Genomic DNA, 15,808 nt, shown 5'->3' on the forward strand with positions numbered 1-15,808 from the left:
TAACTTAATAAAGAATCTAACAAAACATGTTCAGATACCAACACAGGATTGTCCCTCTCACCTTTCTGTACTGTAACCCTTGACTTCTCCAGTACTTATTGCCTTCCCTTCTTTTTCAGTATGAGAAATGAATAGTTCTATGTCCAGAAATAACTTTATGCATATGAATTCTGAGTTCCCATCGGTCTGTGATATACTATTTTTTCCTTTCAAGGTCCAGGCAGTCCTATTTGGTGTGATGAAAAGAGCAAGGGTTTTGAGTTGGGCAATTTCATCTTAAAACTGTTTTCTCTATTCACTACCTGGTTCCCTCTTCCTGAATTTGTTTCCTCAAATTTAAGAAAGGGCTATGTAACCTATCTTTCAAGGTTGAGATACTTGAAATGCATATGTAGTACACTGCATTCTTCTTCATTCTTCATCTGTTTCCTTCCCTGCCATGAAAGTGAAGAAGGAAATAAAGAGTCAGAAGTAGAAAAGCCTAATGACTCATCTTACTAAGGGAAATGTTTTCACAATTAATAAAAATGCATATACTTTTACTTGACATGTGTTTAATCAATCCTAATAAAATTTTGCTGTTTGCATTAAATTCAGAATTCACAAAACACTCAGAGTATATCACAAATTCGCCTCTTTTGTACAAACCCTCCTCTCAGAGAATTTGCTGTACAGATAAAGACCACTGGATCCAAATCTTGACCTCATATAATTATAACAGACCATTATTTAAATCAAAGCCACCTAATCCATTTTGCCTTCCTAACTTTGAAATAATGTATTCATAGATTGTTTCAAACAGGGTTTATTTCATATGAGTCACAAAATGAAGAGACAGAGATTTGAATTTAAAGGTTTAGGAAGCAAGTGAAATTTTCTGAGACAGGAAAAAATAATAGGTAAGAAGCACATTTTGCTGATCACAAACTATTATATACTTGCACAAGCACTGCTACAGAAATACATGTGGATCTTCATTAACCTGGTTAATATTGGTTGGCTGAACAGATGGGAGTCAATAAACATTTGTTTAGAATAGAACAGATTAGACTGGATTAGATTAGATTAGATTAGATTAGATTAGATTAGATTAGATCACAAAAATGATACCTTTCATTGTAAAGTTTCTGGCTGTCTCTGTAGGATGTCCATCCTTCCCTTTGATAAGATTGAGATTTAAAATATATAATATCTAAGTGAAGGTAGTTAAGCTAGACTTACATTTACGTAAGAAGAAAATTCCCATGAAAGAGTGAGCAATTTTACAGTAACCAGAATGCTTTGATATTGTGTTCACAGAAAGCCTGCTGCAAATTAAAGATAATGTCCTTCATTTGGGCCCTGAATCTCAACAAAGTTGCAATATCTACTCTCCAGTTCATTGGACTCACCCAGGGCAACTAACAAGGGGATTATGATGTACAACGATCACCCCAAGTAACAGAAAGTGCCTGCAACTGCAAGCTAGACAGTCCCATCCATCTGCCCCATGGAATCTAAGCCCTCTCTCAATTAGAGGCAGAGTGGTCATCACCATCCCAGAATCCTCAGGATTGGGGAATGAATGATGGACTAGAGTAGATTTACTGCTATTCTACTATAAACTTATTTTGATTCTAGCAATGGAAGAACATTTTTTTGGTCAATTTTTTTGTCTTTATTTATTTTTTTAATATTACATTAAAAAAATATGAGGTCCCCATATACCCCCCACCTCCTCACCCCACTCCTCCCCCTGTGGGGAGCCACCCGCTGTGAGGTCTGTTTACAGCCTCCTACAGCATGGTGAATCTCATTTTTACTACAGCCCTGCCCCGCCACTTCCTTCTTCTTCTTCTTCCTTGTTTCTTTGTTCTCCCCTTCCCGCCACAACTCTGGTGACTACAGCAAACACACATGCGCAAGGCACAAAACTCTGCAGACCCAGTGCGAACTGTCGGCCAATCCCCTCCTGGGACGTCTGCCACCCACTAGACCAGCCTATCACCTATGTACACGTTCCCTTCCCTCTCTATATATTCCCATGTTCTACCCCCAATAAACGAGGCTTGATCAGAATCCTGTCTTGCCTCCATTCTTCTCTCGACCCCTGCCCCCCCACCCTGCTTCTTCCCACAGGTCCCTGGACTCGCCCCCGCCGGCTTCGGGCATCCCCCCATAGCAACAATCTTCTCCATCATCATGAGACATTCATTACATTTGGAATACATTATCTTTGATGTGAATGCAGTAGCCACTGGAGGCTGTGAGGATTAGAGAGAGGGAAATATTGGTATAATTTGGGGGCATTTTTGGGACTTGGAAATTGTCCAGATTGCCATTGCAATGACAGATAAAAGCCATTATATATCTTCTAATAACTTACAAAATGTGCAGGAGAGAGTGTAGTCTACAGTGTAAACTATAATCCATGCTTAGTAGCAACGCTCCAAAATGTGTTCACCAATTATAACAAATGTACCACACTAATGAAGGTTGTTGTTAATGTGGGAAAATGTTGAAGCGGTTATATGGGAATTCCTCATATTTTTATGTAATATTTATGTAATCTAAGTATCTTTTTTTTAAAGTAAAAGTATATTTAAAAAAATGAAGATTATGTTCTCCTTGAAGGTAGAGTCTAGGTAGTCATCTCTAGTTTCAAAGCATAGCAAGGGGCTTGTCACACACTGGTGCTCAATTTTTGATTGATAGTTACAGGAATATATATACGAAACCCAAAACTAATAAATAAGCTGGCTGTTTTTGTAAAAATAAAATCTACTAATGTTCGAAGCTCCTAATTTATATAGTGTCGAAAGCATCTAATTCAAAATAACTCTATTTTAATATTAATTTGACATTTACATGAAATAGCACAAGATATACCCTAATAGTACTAGCATCTGATTTCCTTTCCTTTGAGGACTTAAAGAACTTTGCTTTAGAAAAATTACATAATTAGAATGTAAATCCTTCCTTAAAATGGGAGTTTTCAATAATCTATGCAAAGATAGGTAAAAATATGTAGCAATCTTCATATTATTGAAAAAATGGTTGATTTCAAAGATCTTATGCTTTGATGGTAAGTTCAAACTGTCATCTCTGATTTTCATCTATTATTTCATTAAAGAATACTGCCAAGCTAACACAGATATTAAATATTTTCTACCACTTAGCTAGAATTTGATTTTAAAGGTTTCTGTTTGATCACCTCAAAAAGATTTAACATATTTTTTTAAAAAGTCCTTAAATACTAGTAGTATTTATAGAAAAAGGATACAAAAGAATTAAAAGAGCATTATATATGAATTCAAGATAGGTACTCACAAGCCTGGAAGGATTTCTATTATAAACTTTATTTAATAATCTTTACCATCTCCATCATTTTAGAAACTAAGAAGCTGGAAGTTGGCACAAAGACTGGCAGTCTGGGTGCAAATTTGTTTACATAAAACATTTGAATCAGTTCAGCTGTTTTAATTTAGACATAAGCCAAAAAGCCTTAACTTGGAGTTTCTTCTTTATATGTGAACACTGGGTAAACATTTTTGTTTAGAGTGCATAGTTTATTCAGTAAGAGCACAGAGCTAGTAACTCCAAGGTTGCATTTTTCATCTCCAGGGGATCCAGGTGTATTTATTTTGCCTGTCTCCTAACTTTGATCTATTATCTTAAAAATGCACCTTTTAGCAATACAGAGTTCAATATTAGAACATGAAGATAATCAGAAATTTATTACTAATATATGAAGGGGTTCAAATTACACTTCCCAATAATGGATTCAGAAGCATTATCTCTGTATATAAAAATATAGTTTAAAAACTGAAAAAAAATTTCTAAAAATTAAAAAATGCATGACATTAGTTTTTTTGACAGTTCCTTATGTTTTGCTAGAATACAAACAACAGAGTAAACCCATATTCAATTCTCTATAATAAATAAATAATAAATGACATGCCCTTATAAAAAACTGAAATAAGTATCTGAGAAATTTGAATAATATCAGTAAAACACAGATGATAATTTTATTAAGTAACCATGAACGAGAAAGTAAATGGATAAGGGAAATGTGAACAAGGTCAAGAAAAGGCCTATTGACTTCATATTCTACCTCCACTCCTCAACAAGATCATAAAAATGAAATTTCAAGTCAATTTGTGATTTAAAATCTCAATAAAAGTGCATAATTACAATAATAGGATCAATTTTAAAAGAAGAATTGACTGACAATTACTCAATTTTAAAATTAAATATAAAATTGGAATGTATATTTTAGTAGACTGACTTGAACTCAGGTGATAAGGGTACAGCTATCAGTTGTGTTTAAGATGAAACATAAAAAAACTGAAAATAAAGGTGCCTCATAAAAAAGTATGAAAATGTGTTAAGTATATGGTAGCATTATTAGGATATCCTAGATTTAAATTTAAATGGTAGGTTAAAATAACATTTCTGAATATATACCCATAAACAAATAAGGTTTTAATAATGTAAGTAGCAAAAAGCTAGGTTTTTCTGGAAGAGAGTCTATAAGTGTAAAGTTCCAAAATGAAAACAGTAATAAATAGACACACATAAAATATATTTTATCACATTTCAAGAAAATATAAAATGCTAATGTGTCAGCACTTAGGCATAACTTAATACAAGTACTTTTTCTTTTGTAGAATAGGAGATGTATTTAAATGCCCTAACTTCATTTTTTAATTAACCATTAGATTGCATGCTAGGGTTTCCATTTGCCTAAATTGTTACACTCATGTATCCCTGGTCCCTTACACAATCACTTCAGAAAATACTGTTTTGAGCCTGGTCACCTGGTTGATGCTATGCTAAGCACACTGGTTCCTCCTCTCAAGGCTCTTTACTCCTATAAACCAATGGGACTAAATGAAGAGGTTCATAAGATAGTACCCACTACAGAGAAAAGCACATTAGAAAGGATATTTAAAGACTTAGGCTTTACTCGCTACCTTGGCAAATTCATTTCATTTATCTGAGCTGGTCTTCCTTTCTCATATGAAGATACTCAACTACAACTGTACTTTTAACCAGGGTGCACTTACTGAATGAAATAGTCTTTCTACAGATTGAACATGCTGTGTATCCTTTTTGAAAATCACCTTTCTGCCCTGCAAATAAATCAAATGCACATTCTTTGCCTGGTAAATCCTAAAGAAGATGTCTTATAAGTTATTTTCCGGCCTTAAGATTCTATAAAACTGAATGGAAGGGTAAGATACCAAAGGGAAAAAAATTAAGTGCCATGCCTTATGACAAATTTGGTGAATATATTTCATTTCCCACATTTTATTTTTACATATCAAATCCATAAATTCATCTGCATTCATAATTTTTTCAAATTTTACTCAAGTTCCATGGGTTGGGAGTTAATAGTTATAATATTTAAACCTGTTTTTTTTGTACTAAAAGTGCTAAAAAGACAGAGTTATATATTATAGTGAACATATTTAATATTGTATTATTACACATATACTTTGCTTACTATTGCTTACAGAAATGAAAAAATACCTTTTGAGTCTATCATGCAGAGTCATTAAGAGAATAAAATTAGGCAATTTAAGGGAAAGATTTTGAAAACGGCAGAATTTTAATCATAGGCCTTTTAGGTTAAATTCTTAAGGTCTTAATTTTTCTTTTTAAATGAAAAATTTAATTATCAACTGAGTCTTTATAGTTTCAACTTTTGATAAGTCTATATGCTTATGAACCTATTATATTTCATAACTCACTCACCTACTAGCTAACCATATGATCCTGGCAAGTAAAACATAGATTATCTGTAAATGGAGATAATAATCTGTACATAGAAGATAAGAGTTACCTCACAAGATGTTCATTAGGATTCAAAAGAGCATGATGAGCGAGAGAAGCACTATTTGAAATATATGTGAGACCACTTTATGTAACGGAATTAGCACCCACCTTTGGACATAAAAAGGACATAACAAAGAATTCCATCCTGTTCCATTTGCCCAAACATAAGAGTGTCTCACATCTTTTCTATATTCCAAGCACCTTTGAACATTCTGGAGTCAAACAGACAACTTGTTTATAGTGCAAAACTGTAGTGGGAGCCCATGATTTTTCAAATTTATACTTTTCGATTCAAAGTGGTATACGACTTTACTTTTTAAAATGTAAACTTAAAACAAATCCTCACCATTCCTTTTAAACTATAAAATCTTATATATTCCTTTAAAATTTGCTAATATAAATCAAAGGAAAGTAGGAGGACTTTATCATTTTGAACATTCACATTCACAGACAGCTTTTAGTGGAATCAGTTATTACTTTTTATATATTTCAGTTTCAACTCCTTGAACTTAGCAGCATTCACTATCTTCGCAAATTTTACCTCATATCTTAAAAGTACTTTTTTAAAATTTCATATATCATTAAAATTGAAGATAACTCCTTAACATTATCAGTTTTTCTCACATAATTGCCATTTATAAAATGTACTATATTTCTATAGTGGAATTTTGGATGCCATCATTGTCTTTATAGATCATGTGCAAGAATTCTGCATATTAAAAGGCAGATCAGAGTGAATGAAAAAGATTTTATGCAAATACAAATAAGACATAATAAAAATGATGAAAATAACAGATTTTATAGATTTAAAGCCTTTTAAAAAAGAATGAACATATTTTAAGAATAAATAAAATTTTGATTTTATGCAATATCCCTCAAAAAGTCTTTTATGAGACAGGAAAAAATAGTCCAATACACTGATTTTTTAAACAAATCAATTTTATTGGTACATATTAATAAAGCATAAATCAATCCAATGTGAACAATCAGTGGTATTTGGTATAATCACGTAGTTGTGCATTCATCTCTTCAATCATTTTTAAAGCATTTTTATTATTCCAATAATAATAATAAAAAAACAAACAAAACTCACCACCTCTCAATATGTCTATGCTTCCCCTGCCATACAGAGCTGCTATTCTGATTTTATGTACTCTCCCTCAAAAACTCTTTAATGAGACATGAAAAAATAGTCCAATGCACTGATTTTGTTTTTATAGACATGTAATGCCTTCAAGGAATGACTTTATTGAATACATGATTATCTGTTTGACGTACATAATATTTCAGCCTTAGAAAATGTTTCTTTCCATAATTGTCCTTTTTGTCTTCCCCCAAACAAGTAGTTATCATTTCCCCCATATGATCACTCATACTCCTAGAAAGTACTAATTGTTACAATTCACTCGAATATTACCTTTTGTGATTGACTATCTTTTTCCCATCACTTTCTTCTATTCAGTTTCCTCATAATCCAAAATTTATAGCTTAGGAACACAGTAGCCATTCTCAGCTAACTCTGAGAGCAGAGGTCCCACTTCATTTGCCTCTATGTTAACACTGATAAGGTGTAATAGAAAGTGAGCTGAACATGAACTTGAACACCCATAGATCTAATCTTTTTCTGGAGCTAATGATCTTTGTAACCTCATAAACATCACAACCTTTTTAGCAGGTAAATTCATTGTATAAAATATGAATAATGAATTAGCTGATATTTAAGGACCTTACCAACTCTGTGAATGCCATGATTTGTGTGACAACCTGAAGTAGCAAATGTTAGTACATTAATCAATCAATATTAAAATAAGTCAATATTGGTAGCCCATGGATGAAATTGGCCCAGGGGCAGGAGAAGCATTTTTCAGCTCTGGGTCTGTCTCTCATTCATAGTACCAGCACCCAAAGTAAATTAAGGACGATAAGCAGAAGTTTCGGAGTGCTTCTCAGCCATATAATAGTCTGGGACTTTAGCCAAAGTGAAACCATAGCCAGTAAGAAGCCTCTACATTTTTTTATTTACTGTTATGTCATGTCAGTGTGGCGGTGTTGGGGATAAAGTGTGGGAGAATCCATACTGGCTCTGCAAGTGGAAGCATATTTTAATAATACTACCGGTGCCTGGCACTGTGCTACAAGCTGCACATACTTAAGTTCCCAATAGGCTGACTGATATTTTAATCTCTTTTTTTAATAGATGATAAAACTGACACTTCAGAAATTGACAAGTAGGAAATTGATAGTAGAACCATTATTTTTTTTCCTCAGGTCTGAGTGTAATAGAGTAGTTCTAAAATTTCTATGTGCATCAGAACTACTAGAGATACTTGTTACATCAGGGCCTAACTCCTAGAGATTCTGATTTAATAAGCTAGGGGCAGGGGCCAGAGAATTTGCACCTCTAACAAGTTTCTAGGGAATGCTGATGCTGTTTGTCCAGGAACTATACTTTGAAAATCACTGCTGTAGAACAAGCAATTATGAGTCAATAGAATAATATTACGATATATAATGCCAGATGATATTCTGATGATCTAATCACAAGGAATATGATGTTATGCTAATGGAACTTTAGACATTTTAGAGGAGATCTCAAATTGGGTTCTTGAAACAAGTCATCATATAGAAAATATTCATCCTTTGGAATCCTCAACCTGCACCAAGTGATAGTTTAGAAAAGTGTCTGGTGACATGAAATGAATTTGATAGCTGAATGATTGGAGCCTTCAGAAAAAGTTAAGGTGATCGTCAGCATTGAGAACATAAATACTGGAAGACATCCAAAAAATTGATTTTTCTAGGTGATGTTCGTCTAAAGAGTATTCCTGATAAAATGTAACACTTCAAACGGGGCCTAATTCTGAGAAATATGGAGGTCATAGAGGGAGGTATGCCTGAAAAAATACCGTGCATCACCACCTGCTCACTCAGAGCATGGAAAGATGCAGCTGATAACAGTAGTGCCTGTTTGGCTACACTTAGCATATATCATTCAAATTCCAAGTTAGAACTGCCACTGTGTTCTTAAACTATAAGTTTTTGGATGATGATAAAATGGAACAGAAGAAAGAGATGGTAGAAAGAAATAGCTAAAATGAGATTTTAGTGCTATGTAGATAAAATAAAATGGCTATGAAATGATTGGCTTAATTTTCATTTGTATCTTACACATTTTTTCCTTATCTCTTAATTTGCTTTTTTTTTTTTACTTCAACTCTTCCAAGTGTGGGAATTCAAAGAACAATATGACATTTTCTCAAACAGTCATGTTGCCTAAAGAAAACTGTTGTCTTGCCAGGCATATTGCTTAATGCTTTATTTCCCATACTGGGCACAATATTGAAGGTGTTTGATATCTCTCAGGTTCTTTCTGGAAATCCTTATGAAAAAGCTGAAGAAAGTCACATCTTGGGACACACAGAGGACACCAAGGATATTTGGACTCTGGCTGTAGTCTCTTTCACTTATTCATTTTTGAGATCTTAGACAAGCATTTCCACATTAGTTTGTTTCCACATGTGTGTCAAGGCATTATCAACTGCTCTACCTCTCTTGCCTTATATTTTATCAGATCTCACCAGATAGTTTTACTATATTTAGAAGCAGGTATGGATGCCATTTGCTACTCCTTTATTTTATTATTTTATTGCTTTTTGTGGCCGCAGAATTTTTTATTCAGGAAAAAGGTATATATAGCCAAAACATATTTAACTTGACCTCAAAAAGAAACGCTAATTAACATCGTGAACAATAATAACTACAGCAACTAAGGCTATGCAACTAGGATGTTTAATTTTATTGGGTAATTCTACCCTTTTTCCTCCTTGAAGACTCTCAAGGGGACGGGCATCAGATTTTAAGATGCTGAAACCTGCTTCTCAATATCTTCTGCTCACATAGTCTTCCAACGCTGACTTCACGCAGCCCCCAACAAATCAGAAGGTTCGTGAAAATACAGTGCAGGAAAAGAACATTTCAGAACATTTTCATCAAGGTAACCCGTCCAAGGGAAGTTCAATTCTGAATTCTGAGAGTTGTTCACGCATTGTCAGCTGGCTCGCCAGTTCAGAGGTCCAGAATCTCCGCGAAAGCGCTGCGCTGGGAGACGGGAGCCCGCCCGAGTCGATCTTTCTTTCTTTGGTTGTCTGCTTAGTTATTATTCTGCATTGCGCTACGATTCCCGTGCGTGCCCGATTTTCTCACACAGGGACTGAGAGAGGATCTCCAAGGCGCACGGGATAACCCTGTGTGATTTCATTTCTTCTGTCTTCTCGCCTCGAGGTGGACTAAGCTCTTGAGGCGCTTGAACCCTGGAACTGTCGCCCTGCTCGCCTGCTTTTCCTCCTGTGACCGCGCTGAAGGGGGAAGGAAGGGTATCCTGCTGGAGTAGCCACCCCTATCACTTTTTTCACAACATGTTTTCCAAACTTCCCGAGTACCTCTAAGAGAAGAAATTGTTGCGAGGGCAGTGCTGCCATAAACTGGGGTAAGGCGAATTCTAGGCTCTTCTGCCAGGTCTTGAGACAGCCATGGCCGCAGGGCCACCTGTCATCTGTAGTCCGCGAACTGAAGCGTACTGTCCCCCGCCACGCCTTGCCAACTCTTAGGCTCATCCACCACTCTTGGGGTGAAGCAGCCTCACCGTCAATTCCTGCGGATTCCCTCTCCCAGCAACACCCCTCCCCTCCCCCCATCCCCGCACCAAGTCAGCCACCCAGTTACAAACTTGGGTGGTCCATGGAAAGTGCAGGGAGTCTGGCCTTCTGGAAGAAAGGAATTAATTTTCTCATAGGAAATCGACTGAAGAGAGGGACACCTTCCAAACCTCAGAGGGACAAGAGCTCCTGACCAATACACAAAGTCATCTCTTCACACAGCAGGTATCCTGCTAACCTCACGGGAAGGGCTTTGATGGTGGTTTCAGTAGTAGGGTGGTTTGCTTGTTACCACTGTTTTTCAAGGCGCCCTCCCCCCCTTAAAAGTTCCAAGATTTTACTCATCTTTTTCTGATGTGTCAGGTCAAACTGATGCCTTGTGGATGGGGAGTGAGGATACGGGTACCCGTGGACATCATCCAGGAAAAGTTGCAATGGAAAATGTGCTAATGAGCGCCATGGGGGTGGGGGTGGGGGGCTCCTCCCCACAAAGATATTCTTGCCCCACCCCTCATTTGAGTAGGGATTAGTTGGGCGAGAAGATTCGAGCCCCACTCTTACTGAAAATCTCTTGTGGCAGGAGTTCAGGAGTTAGTATCTCTCTGGCGCCCCAGAGCAGGCAGAAAGATAGATCCTTCACCAAGCTGGGGACCCAGCGCCTTGGAGTCCAATGAACCCCTGAAAGCATGCCCTGGCTGCCATCGGAGCACAGTGCCTTGGGTACCTTGGCAGCTCCTTGTGTGTGGCTCCCCCGGGATCCCCCGAGAAGAAGCGTGGGAAAGCACCCCGCGGGTGTCTGTTTACGTGGGCGAGACGCTTCAGCACCACTAGAAGATTCACAGTTTATTTCTGGGTGAGACCTAAACAGACACGCTGCAGCTGGCGGCTGCATTTCAGACACCTCTGCCTGCCTACCACTGTGTGTGTGTGTTTGTGTGTGTGTGTTTCAGCTTGAAATAGACATGCATCAAATCTAAGCAGCTCCCACAACACCTTCCAATTTGGTGCCCTCCACCGCCATTTATTTCAGCTGATGACAGTTGAGATAAAATGCCCAGAGAAGGGTGGCTACATTTTCAGCCTCATTTGAGCGGTTCAGGCCCAACTAAGACCACTTAATCTTCCAAGCTGAGGCGTTTCCTCCCACTGAGACTCTTTGTCATTGCTGTGTCACACAGAAGTGAAATGGTGTAGGGCAAAAAAGTGTGGGCAGATTGCGGGATTCTTATGACTGCAGCTGTTCACGTGGAAAACCATGCAACTTGGGCTTCCTGAATCTTCGTGCTAGCTCTAGATTTCAGAACGTGCAAAGCCCTTTGAGCGACTCCCCAAGCTGAGCTTTCCCCGTGAGTCTGAGAGCCCAGAGAAAACTGAAAGACAAAAGCGTGCATAGACATGGGGAAACATTTAAGGCATTGCAGGAATCTCGGTTTTAGGAAAGCCTTGAGGCAGGGGTGAAATTAAAATAATAAGGCGAAGAAAGTCTCAAAATGGGCACCACCTGGTGCCTGAGAACAAACAACCTAAGCAAGTTTATTTCTCCGAATTTGAGAACATCGTTCCAAGTTGTAAAATGCAGGAGGCGCCTTTCAAGTGGCAAATAAGTGACAATGAAGAAGGTTATCATCATTTAAAAATTTTCAACAGTTCATAGAAAATTGATTTTGGATAGCAGCAAAGCAAAATGCGACACGCTCCTTTACCCCGATAGCCCCAATTCTGAGTGGAGACCGGTTATCTCAGCTCAAAGTTCGGGATTTGCATGCAGAGGGGAGGAGTCCCCTTTCCCGTGCCCTTTCAAGCAAATTAACGCTCTGTTCATTTTCGTTGGCGCACCTAATTCCGAAAATACGGTAAATGCGGGTAGCGAGGCTGTACTTGCGGGCGGCGCAGCTCAGTTTGTCAGGCGGGCGTACACTCCCGGATTCGCAGACTGCCTGCACCTCATCGGCCCCCCGAAAGTGTTTTGGCTCAACAGGTATCACGCAAAAACTCGCACTTAACCCCCGATCATCTTCTGGCAGGGGCCACCCCTACGTTTCCCTCCGAGGAGCAGCTGCCTGCTCGTTGCGCCTCCCCTCGCGGAGAGCGCGTCTAGCAGGCAGCCCCAGGGCCATCCATTAACCACCGACTCCCTGTGGCAGGCGAACTAAGCGTAAATGTGAGGCTCCTCGCACGTCGAGCCGGCGATGAAAACCCCTTGTAAGCGACCCCAAACGCGTTTTGGGCACTAGGCAGTGCAGTTGGCCGTTTAGAACAAGGGTTTTGGCTTAGAGCTGCGCTGAGGCTCCAAGAATAGGGGGATGAAAATCAAGCTTTAAGGAGCAGGTTGGGATTACAAGGCAGTTGCTGCCACAGAGACCAGGGGCGACTTCCTGGCATTTAGGGATGTAAATTAAAATTCGAAACATGTTCCCTATCATTGGCAATAGTAGAGGGAGAGGTAACCCCTCCACCCCACCCCCCACGAAACATGAATTATCATTTCCACTGAATGCAAATGGGCTGCCTTCTGTGGGGGGACAGCCAGCTGCAAGCTGGACAATAAACTGTTTCATAGAGACGCGGTCCGATTGCGGTTCAGAGAGACACTCCTTTACAAAGGAAGAAGCGTCCAGTTTGTGTTGACAGCCCTTGGCGCGCCTGAGCCAAAACAGCCCCCCTCTCCGCTCCCCCTCCCCCGCTCCCCGTACCCTCCCCACACACGCATACCCGGGATCTGAAACTGGCTTCACTAAAAGCGACATCCATCGCGTCTGTGCGAGCTGCCATGAGTATCGGGAGGTGATTGTTCAAAAAGGATGGCATGAGTCATAAGCACCTCCTGAGTATTCTTTGCAGCAATTAATGGGCAGCAGGGTGCAGAAGTTGTGGAAGAGAGCTGTGTGTCTGTTTTCTTCTGGAGGATAGCTTTCCTTGCAATGATTCTGATGGTCCCTTGCCTCCCTGTTTAGGTTGCGATTTTACATCCCACCCACTCCCTCCTCTTGTCTGTGCATGTGACACTCACTCTACCTGTCTGAACGCTGAGACTTGCTAGCGATTTTCTTTTTGGTCTTCAGCTAATGACTTTCCTCCTACCTCCATTCATCCCCAAAGGTGGCTCATTACACTTCGTGGCATCTCAGACCTTTTCGAAGACTCGTCTTTGGTCAAATCTCTACCACAGGACCTAGAGAAGCTCTCTTACCATTTATCAATGCAGAAGAGCCCACGTAGAAATAATGCATATGTGCATGCAGATATTCATTTTAGCAAGGGGATACTAAGACCCCTGTGCCCTAATGCATTTAAAATCAGCACATTCCTTGCTCCTCGATAACTTTCCTCCATGAAAGGGTTACAAAGCATTTACATGAGTGTTTGATAAAAACATTCCACCCAAAGCATCAAACCTCACTGGTTTGACTAGAAATCAAGGTATTCCTTAGCACTAAAAAGTCTTGCAGAGGAATTCTGCCTGGATATCCACTAGTTAGAAGCTATACGAATCAACTCACGTATTCGGTCGAGCATACTGCAAGAATATTTATTGAGCACAAGCTCAATCACCGCATTGAACGCCAAATCTGGCAAGCAAAATGCATTTCCTATCTGAGGGGGGGTGTGTGAATAAAAGAGCTGTGAATCAACTCCTTCTTCAGTATTATCATTATTATTTTATCCGTGCAAATTGCAAAGTAAGCTTCGAGCCTCTCTCCGGCGACAAGTCAGCTCACCTCCCTACAAAGCCGAGGGGACCCCCGAAAGCAGACCTACCTTTCACAGTAGACACCGTCAATAAAAAGACGAGATTCCAAAACGTAAATCCACTTTTAATCCCCATTTTCTTCTTCAGGATGAAGTCCAGGCGGCCACATTTAGCGCATCTTCTCGTGACAGGCTCCCGGGGTTTGGATTCCTTCGCTCGGCTTTCCCCTTTGCGGATCTCTTTCATATTATTCACGAGCTCCCAATTCCTGCTCTTCAGCCCGGCGCAGTGGAGTTGTTGCTGTTGTTGGTGCGCGGTCACAGCTCGGAGTGAATGGTGTTTCTGGGATACCACAGCAACCTTGACGAGGACTCAACCATCTCTCCAACGGGGGCACAAAGTCTCCGCTACTCTGGATTCTGTCTTTTCTTGTGCGTTTATTCCCCTCCACCAAAATCTACCCCAGTTCTACCTTGTTATAAGCAACCACCAGAAATCACCAGCGAGCTTCTGAAAGCCCAGCTCCGCTCTCTAATAAACTCACCACAATATTTGAAATTAAGGGGTTTGTTTTTGTTTTTTTTTTTCCCCTCTCCCCGAATAGATCAATTCTGTCTGTAAAAGCAGCCCCAGAAAGATTATGTTAGTTTCTCCATTTGCAGCCTGCTAACACAGAAGCTTGTTAAGGGAATATTTTAATCAGAGGATCTGCGTCGCGTTTGGGGAAACAGTGATGATAATGAATCGGGCTCCATCGATGCCCACGTCGTTAAAATGGGACATGTGTTACTACTGTAGTTGCAGTGTCTTTCAGGCAGGCTGCTCGCATTTATTATCCTGTGATTTAATTGAAAAAGACATTACAGAGAAGAATTTATTTGCCCACATGCATTTACATATTAAAAGGTCTATGTGTAAAAAGGTAACTGGGTTATGAAGATTCGGTAAACTGATTTCATCTGCGCCTGGGGCGGGGGTGGGGTGGGGAGAGAGTCAGGGTCATTTCCCCCAACAGTTCGCCCTTTCATTCTCCTATCCCCCTTTTCAGCTTGTGTATGCCGCAGTTAAACTACTTTATCTGAGGTAGTTATCTAAAATAGACTCATTTGTCTTAATTCTGAATCGATCCCAAATATGTAAATGGTAGGGTTCTTTCAAAACGGAAAATGTATGCACCTATACATCTGGATTTGGCAGCCCCGAGCTCCCGGAAAGGGTTAAGATTGTACAAGTGAAGAGTTCTTGCGCCATCTACTGGCCGCCTCTGAGCCACCCGCTTCCCCTTTACATCTATAAAAGACGCTGTTTCCCTCAGCCCACAGTCGAGGGGAACTGCGTCCCCGAGACCAGCGTGTTTTGTTCTGGTGTTTTCAGTTTCCTAATCTGTTTTGGCCAAAATCTTATAACGAAAATATTCTTTAGAGTAGGCGCCAGATTGTTGGCCTGATCTTTTCGGGAACTGGTTCCATCTCAGGAAGGGGGAGGGCTGCAGCGCTGATTCTAAAATAGGTAATTGCTACGGCCTCTGACTCCATTTCCAAGCCCAAACCCATCGGAGAGATGATTTCCTCCTGGATTTGGTTAAGAGGATCGCCCCATTTGAGTTCGCAACTCCCTATATTGCCCCCAAAATGATGGGTCG

General features: G+C 39.6%; 1 protein-coding gene across 2 annotated transcripts in view; it reads right to left on the reverse strand.

Moving 5' to 3' along the window:
* CSMD3 (CUB and Sushi multiple domains 3) overlaps positions 1 to 14,878 on the reverse strand; it is a 1,328,729-nt gene extending 1,313,851 nt beyond the window's left edge. The window contains exon 1 of one of the 2 annotated variants that reach the window (XM_058275930.2): positions 14,235 to 14,878. In XM_058275930.2, the coding sequence (XP_058131913.1) occupies positions 14,235 to 14,412 (178 nt within the window). In that variant the 5' untranslated portion in view covers positions 14,413 to 14,878. The remainder of the gene's footprint in view (positions 1 to 14,234) is intronic. The other variant, XM_058275932.2, reaches the window with a different exon arrangement.
* Positions 14,879 to 15,808: the final 930 nt, after the last annotated feature.

The sequence above is a fragment of the Dasypus novemcinctus genome, chromosome 14 (genome assembly GCF_030445035.2).
Source record: "Dasypus novemcinctus isolate mDasNov1 chromosome 14, mDasNov1.1.hap2, whole genome shotgun sequence".
NCBI lineage: Eukaryota > Metazoa > Chordata > Mammalia > Cingulata > Dasypodidae > Dasypus > Dasypus novemcinctus.